Consider the following 8,097-nt stretch of genomic DNA (forward strand, 5'->3'; position numbering starts at 1 on the left):
AAAATAAATAAATATTTTAAGCTAATTAAAATGTCCACACTCCCATGCATCAGTATCCCTCAGATTATAATGGAGGCTTTGCTCTTTGTTTACCTGTTGCCACAGAGCAACGTGTGTTATTGGAGCTCAATTCACGATGGCTTCCTTTCTCTACTCATGTACGTGCTGAACTCTTTGAATATACTCAGAGTTGATTGAAGTAACTAGCTAATATTCTCAGAGTTAATCAGCTCAGAGTTAATTTCTAAACTCTGGGTTTGTTGGACATTTTTCCTGACATAGGTTTGAGAAATATTCCAGAGAACACTCTTTTTATGTGTGTATATATATCGATATATAAATGGTGTGTTTTTGTTATGAAATAGAAGAGATGAACAGACACTATGTTTTTGTTTTTTGCTTTTGTTTTTCTTTCCGTTTTTTAAAAAATATTGAAATCCTGTCTTACTAGCAAAACCTGAGGGTTTATAAAAGTGTATTCTGGCCTCGTTTGGATGATGATGAGACAAACCTGAGATATTTTCTGTGTCTGTTAACTCTAGGTGATGGCCAACATGGTGATGGAGCAGCTGCTGCCGTCTCTGGAGAAAGACATGCTGCCTGGCCTCAAAGCCAAAAAGACTGAGAGGAAGAGAGTTTGGTTTGCTGTGAGTCATTTATGTTTGCAACTGATGCAGTTTCTAAGAAATATATGATTTCATTTCCCAGCTGTTGAAAGGAAAAATGAATGGAAGTCTGTTTTTCAGGGTTATATCTGAAAAAGTCGTGCACTAATACATTATTCATGAAGTCTCCGGGCTCTTTTCTGCACTCTTGGAAGTCATTTTTCTTTTTTTAAAAAAGAGCTGAAATTCATTTAAAAGAGGAAAAACAGGAAAAAAAACATCTTTTTCATGAATTTGCTACCTTCAGATGGTGGAGGCAGTATATATCCTGGTCCAGGAGGACATGTTTGAGGGGCTATCAGCATTGAAGGAGGAATGTCGGGTGTCTGTTCGGCAGCAAGAGGTGCTGATTCACTCCGACATGGACCAGATCCTCAACTCAAGAAGGCAGCTCGAGGAAAAAATCCGAGGTATTCTCATCTATCTGATAGCCTTGTTACTTAGAACATTCAGAAACAGAATGATGTGTTGCATTCCTCTCCATGTAATGATCTAATGAAGTGCAGCTTCGTATAGGGAATAAGGGTGACGGAATTGGGCTGTTTTCTCAAATGTATTTTTTTTTTCTCCAGCCAAAGTGTCAGAGCCAGCTGAGAAGCTGTGTTCCGACTCTGTCCAGCCGTACCTAGGCTCAGTCCTGGAGGAGCTGATGGAGCCAATCAGCGCTGGGTTCCAGGAAGGACAGCAACTAAGTGAAAACACGATGGACCAAGTGTATCAGGACATCAAGCAGGGATGTGGTAACGAACAGCTGAAACAGGTTGGTTGGAATTTCACTTGTTTGGTTTTTTTCTGATATAACGGAACAAACCTGTTACACTCCAGAGAATTACTTTTGGTTGGGCTGATTCATCTCATTTTAAACCTTCAACTTTATAACATTCACAGGAAAGAGTTAACTAAGGTTAGGAGTAGTGTTTTGCTTTAATACAGGGGATTTTTTCAGAAATGAAATGTTTCCTCAAGCCCAAATTTACCTCAACATAAGTTGTTGGTGACCTATTAGATATTAAGCTGGATACATGCTGGACAGGTCACCAGTCTGTTGCACGGCTGACACAAAGTGTCCATTTGCACTCACTTTCATACCTTGTGAAAGTGAACAGACAAACCTTGTCTATTAATCTCATTAATTTCTACTCTGTCTTCTTCTCTCTTCGTCTCTCAGTCTCTCGACGCCATGGCAAAACCGAACCTGCTGAACTGCTATGAGAAGATCGGCTCCCTGCAGGTTAAACTGCAGCACTTGCAGGCGAGGTTTGGATTCTCCGACACCACAGGAGTGATGCACAGTGCTCAGATCGATTTGCAGCAGGTACAGCTTCATGCTGTCATTCACATGGCGATTTATTTGAATTCCCTTTCCCTCCTTCTGAGAGGGTATTTCTACTGAGATGGAGTGAGTGTAAGGATTTCACAACTCGTTTGTGAATCAGCATTTTATGAAACACTGGTGATAGTTTATTTACTTAGTGTAGTTTATGATTGCTGGTGATTCGTAATATGAGCTTCACTTTTCTTATTAGAAAAAAAACTGTTGATTTTGTCAAATCAACTGGATAATTAGCTAAATGTGAGTTCACTCCTGTTGAGTGGCAGTAAACAAAGTAGAAACAAAAAGCAGAAAGGTTGTTTCTTAAATTGCTTTAACTTTGCTACTTACCCTTGATTAAACCAGAAGATGCCAGAAAACTAGCTCCAGAAATATGTCTGTGAAGGTTCTCAGTCATCCAGGTCATCGTAATCTAAGGAGCTTGGAAAGAAAAGCGTCTGGACTTCTTTAAGTTGCTTGAAGACGTTTCACCTCTCATCCGAGAAGCTTCTTCAGTTCTAAGGTCAAATGGTGGACACAAAAGGACCCCCTGATGATCCTCTACCTAATCACATGAGCCAAGGTGTGAAAACGGGTGTGGGTCACAATGGAGTTTCGGGTGAGCTCATTGTGAAACCTGGCCCCTCGGATGAGAGGTGAAACGTCTTCAAGCAACTTTTCTTTCCAAGCTCCTTAGATTAGCTCCAGAAAATTTGGATTAAGTTTTTATAGTGTACAGTGATAGCAAAAAAAAAAAATCATAACATATTGTGAGTGTTAAGTCCAATTTAATTCTCTGCTTCTTCATTTTAGCTGATTGAGAATGCAGCTTTTACCTTCGAGCAGCTGCTCTACAAAGCCATCCAGGACAACCCAGACAACGCCAGCTCTGCCACTGAGAAGGTCAAACACATAGTGCTCAAGGTCAGTTTGTCATCTAAAACAAAACTAAAGTTCCCAAGTTTCTAGTTAAGACATGAGAAAATTGTAACCAGGTGTAATCAGAATAGGTCCTTTTTATCTAAAACTAATAAACTCTCCTCCAGATGCACTGACTGGTTTTATTCCATCTTCTTGCAGAAATACAACTATGACAGCAGCACGGTGAGGAAGAGAATCTTCCAGGAAGCTCTGGTTTCCATCACTCTGCCCTTCATCAAGAAGAGCCTGGTGTCTACCTGCAAACCTGTGAGGGCTCTGTCTTTCACACACACACAGCATAATGTCTTTCTATGGACATTAAATTCCAGCACATCTGTTCCTACCACAACTCTGCAATTAATAGCAGTTGCTTTATCAACCCTAGCTTATTTTAACCCTAACCATACCCCTAACCCCGGGGACATCTAACTGACATAATGCTTACCCTAACCCTAAACATCAAAAATTAATGCCTAACTCTAATCCTTAGGCTAAACCTAACAATAACTTAATTGTAACCCTGACACTAAAACTACATTTTGGGTCTCAAAAATGCCTTCAAACTCATGGGGACGGGAATTTGTCCCCATAATGGCTGTTGGTCCATACAGGTATAGCAAACTGCCAATTTTGGAGGTGGTCAGTTTGTGATATTACTCATAACTCTGACCTAAATGTACTGCTCTTATATTTACATTTGTGTCCCATTGGCAGGTGGGATATGCATTGGCTTAACAGTTAGCATATGACTGAGCAGCATTAGCAATTTATAGGGAATACCCTGTATAGTTTATGTCTTTCAAATAAAATTTTCAAGGAAATTTATCACGTTCTCTTGTATTTTGATTTAATGAAAATTTAAAGACCCGAACTCTTCCATGGCATGCATTTTAAATTTCTGTTTGCTATTTGGGCTGATTGGGATCTGATGAATGTAAAAACAAAGAATTATGTGATTTTTTTTTTTTTTTTTTTTTTTTTTGTACCTGATTTTTGTTTCTGAGAAAAATGAGATATACTTACAAGGACATTCGCTTTAAATTTTGATAGAATAAAGGCAGTATAATGTCCTCGTAAGTGGAAAGTGGATATCAGGCCCTTGTAAAGCAAAATGTGATGTCCACATATGTGGACGCCAGGTCTATGGGATTTTATATTTGTATACACTATGTAACACACACATCCCTCAACAAAGCCTGACACTTTTGTCTTTGTCCCTCTATACAGGAGCTTCAGGGTCTTGAACAGACCATCTATAGTGACCATTCAAGCTTCGTTCATGTTGACAATGTTTATGAAAACATCCTTCTGCAAATTCTGGACAAGGAAGTCACTAAAGGTACAAAAAGACTAATAATGGCAACTTAGCAACACACAGCCTTTCCCCAGACACAGGTGTAGAGTTACGTCTAATCGATCCTCCTGTTTGTTCTGTCATTCTGCAGTGGTGAAGGAGGCAGCCAACCTAAAGAAGTACAACTTGTTCACAGACAAGCGCGACCTGACCAGTCAGTCTAGCCTCTCTTCTTTGCCAGCATCTATTCCTGGCAGCCCAGCCATGACACTGGCTTCCCTCAATAAACCTTCTTTAGAGCCGCAGCCTTCTCCACTTGCTTCTAATGATGTCTTCGCCAGCTCCCAGAAGCAAGAACAGCAGGAGGAAGGGAAAGACCAGCTTCAGAGTGAGGCCTTAAAGGACATGATAGTGGGTGAGACACCTCTGGGGAAGGTTGAAACAGGGGTTGGTACTAGTTCCTCTGGCAGTCAGGAATCAGACCTACCAGCACTTAAAGCAGAAGATGTCATCCAAACTGCTGCGGAAGAAGCAGGAAGCAATAGTAACCTCAACAGCCCTGATTTAATAGAGAACATGCCAGAGAGCTGCACAAATGATAGAGCAGCAGCAGTTCCAGCGATTGTGATGCATGAAGATGTGATTTCTGTCAAAACAGAAGAAACTAAGACAGCTGCTGAGCCTGAAACGAACAGCGCAGATGCTCGACAAGAAGCAGAACCTCCCACTGCTGTAGGAAGTATAACAACAACAGAAGCACCAAAACAGGCAGAATCTCTCAATGCTTCTAACCTTTCAGCAGAAGGAACTGAATCCTTGCCTGCCAATACTGAAGCAAAGACACAGTGTGAGAACCCAGAAATCATGGTCGAGGCTCCACCTAGTGGTGAAGCACTAGGAGGAATAGTCCTCAGTGAGAACGTAGGGGACGCAGAACCAGTTGCTTTCTCAGAGACGAGCTCTCTGGCTGTGTCAGTGGGAAGCGAGTCTCATCCCTCAGATGTTGAGTCCACAGATGACGTGTCAACATCCTCAGACATTTTGGAGGGCGAAGCTAACATCAGGAAGTCACCAGTGGGTTCAGGAGATGCTACTGAGGACATAACAGCAAGTGACAAGGTGCCAGTCCAGACAGAGGTGAAGAGTGGGACTGTCATTGGAACTGGAGCCATTATAGAGGTGGAAGCAGAGGAGGTGGAGAAAATGACAGCATCTCTGTCTAGTGAACCCGTTCAAGAGGAGACACCTTCCAGTCCTGCCCAAGCACGGCCTCTGGACTGCGTCAAGGAGATCCGTGACCTGGTGGTGGAGGTGATTGAGGTGGAGGAACCTGTGCAGCATTACCCCAGCGGGATCTCTAAAGAAGATTAAATATTCCAGTAGTTGTCACTTCTATATAGAACGGCTTCCACTTCTGATACCAGTCTGTATCCATTATATTTAAACGCGACCATGTGACAGATGGGAAGCCTCCTCAGCTTCCTTCCTATAAATATGTGTGATAGCATGATTATTTATATGAATAAATTAGTCTTGATTTCAGCTGAAAAGTGGCTAAACCAAAATGTCTTCTCCACTCAGTGACTTGGACAGGGCTTTTTTTAAACACTACAACTCTTAAATTATTAAAAAAAAGAATTTAGAACAATTTTATAAGTGAAGAAATTTCTGTAAATTAATCTGATATGAAGGATCAATGCATTTGGGATGGGGTTCATATGAGTGTTATGTTTGATAAGGTTATAAGGGCCATAAAGAACACATTTCCTCATTTCTGCTCCTCTTTCCAAGAAGAAAATGGATGAAGTGTTTGAGTGCAACTGATTCAAATATACTTTTGCAGAATACAGGTTCAGTGCTAATGGTGTTACTTTTTTTGTTAAACCTTTAGTTAGCAGCTTGTCATTTATACCAAAGATAAACACCTCATGTAGCATGTTTTTTCTGAAGTAGTGTGACTGCAGGGAAGATTTTCCTGCTGTCTACTGAAAGTGTGACTTGGCCAGATGTTGTTTCTGAGGGATGATGCTCCACTTAGAAAAGTTGTATTTAAGGTGTCCGCAAGTATGTGAGGGCCCCCTTAGATCAGAGTGATGTAACCGGCTCCTCAAAGTATGAGCACTGGGGGTGGGTGGATCGTTCCAAATGTCGATAGTATCTAAACCAATGCTGGTATTGGCATCAGGTCAATACTAGCACGATAGGATAAATACTATTGTGTTCAGTATGTAGTCCACTCATTTGTTTTCATTTTTTTGGGGGGGGGGGGGATGAAAAATATGCACTATGAAAAATGTCTGAATCTTTTTGTGTTGATTGTCACATATATTTTATTTATATCCTGTAGCACATTTACACAATAGAAGTTGACTCAAAGTACTTTACGTACGTTCCAGGTCTCAAGAAAAAGAAAAAACAGGGTGGGAAGCAAAAATCACACTGATCTCCCCGACATAAGCTTAAAATACTGGCCCTGTATTTATTTGGTATTTTCAAGTTTCGGGGTGTTTGGAAATCACTATAACAGATAATTTAACATACACATACAATATTTACATTATTTCTCCTTATTGTGATTTTTTTTTTTTTTAATTTAAATATCCACCTAAATACTACTATGGATCAGCCTAAAGTGCCTCTGTAGTACTTCCACGTTGCCTTAGATTTCACCAGATATACAACTGGATGCAGTTGCTATAGAGACTGGTCTGTAAATCCATCCATTCATTCATTCATTTACTTCCTCTTATCAGGGGACATGCGGAGGAGTGTGTGCGTGCATGTGTGTGCGTATGTGTGCGTGCATGCATGCGTGTGTCCGTGCATGCATGTGTGCGCGCATGCATGTATTCCTAACAGTGCCTGTTTATAGCATATTGACCGTAAACTGTCCACCGGCTGAATATGTCTCATTAGTAAAAGCCTGTAAATACATATAATAAACAAACTTTCCCTGAAAGCTTTTCGTGTGAAAACTTTGTGTTTTGGAAACAATTGATAAATACTTTTATCAGCCAGTAAATCAAATGCAGCAGAATGATTTAATCATTTATTATCCTCAGCATTTTTAATGAACCACAGAAAAAATTTGACTGTAATATTATTTTCTGATTTGATATATTGTAATATTTCAGCAGTACTCCAGGTGCATCAAGGACAAGCAAAATAAGAAAACATCAATATACTATTTTTTAACTGTTCATATTTAAAACAGATTGTTCACAATAAAAGGCAGTGCTTTAACAGACTAACATTAGTCACAGCTGCCTCACAGCCAGTGTATCAATGCAGTGACGTCCAGAAGTCTGAGGCTGCATCAAATATGTGTCATGTTTTAACGTGAAGCTGGAAATAATGAAAATATTTGAAAGCATGGGGGGGAAAAAATCCCAGACAAACAATGAGGTCTGACATGTAGAACGAAGAAGAAATAGTTTAGATTCGACTCTATTTTAGGTCAGTATTCAAAAGGGAGGAGATTAGCGTTCCCAGAGTCATATCTTGTTCAGGTTAAGCAGCACTGAGAGTGAAAAATGGGAGAGAAACACATGATGATTTTTTTCCTCTTGACTTTTTTTTTTAAAAACATCCTTAGACTGCATTTATTTAACAAAATAAACATATAAAAAAGGCTTGCAGTCTGGTTTTGCTGTCTTCCTGCTTTCTTCCTGTTAAAAGTGAATTATTCAGATTAATCAGAATTTCAGATTGTTGTAACTTACTCTCTAATATTTTAGAGTATTTATCTTAGAACATGAAGTGCTTTTGAGGAACTTCAGCTTGTATAAAACAGAAATTCAATTAAATGAAATACAGCTACTGCTGTTTTCTCCCACAAGAAGTGTAAACACAACTGGATAGAGAGTGAGACAGACTGTGAGCTGCATCTTATCAATCAGCATCAG

The 8,097-nt window shown here is 39.9% G+C and overlaps 1 protein-coding gene across 1 annotated transcript in view; it reads left to right on the forward strand.

The window, feature by feature from the left end:
* niban1a (niban apoptosis regulator 1a) overlaps positions 1-7,767 on the forward strand; it is a 29,065-nt gene extending 21,298 nt beyond the window's left edge. The window contains exons 7-14 of the mRNA XM_040048456.1: positions 543-647; positions 913-1,075; positions 1,238-1,425; positions 1,834-1,980; positions 2,791-2,901; positions 3,058-3,165; positions 4,126-4,237; positions 4,344-7,767. Coding sequence (XP_039904390.1) covers positions 543-647; positions 913-1,075; positions 1,238-1,425; positions 1,834-1,980; positions 2,791-2,901; positions 3,058-3,165; positions 4,126-4,237; positions 4,344-5,563 — 2,154 coding nt within the window. The 3' untranslated portion in view covers positions 5,564-7,767. The remainder of the gene's footprint in view (positions 1-542; positions 648-912; positions 1,076-1,237; positions 1,426-1,833; positions 1,981-2,790; positions 2,902-3,057; positions 3,166-4,125; positions 4,238-4,343) is intronic.
* The last annotated feature ends 330 nt before the right edge of the window (positions 7,768-8,097 follow it).

Source organism: Simochromis diagramma, unplaced genomic scaffold (assembly GCF_900408965.1).
Source record: "Simochromis diagramma unplaced genomic scaffold, fSimDia1.1 OVJJ01000557.1, whole genome shotgun sequence".
Taxonomy (NCBI): domain Eukaryota; kingdom Metazoa; phylum Chordata; class Actinopteri; order Cichliformes; family Cichlidae; genus Simochromis; species Simochromis diagramma.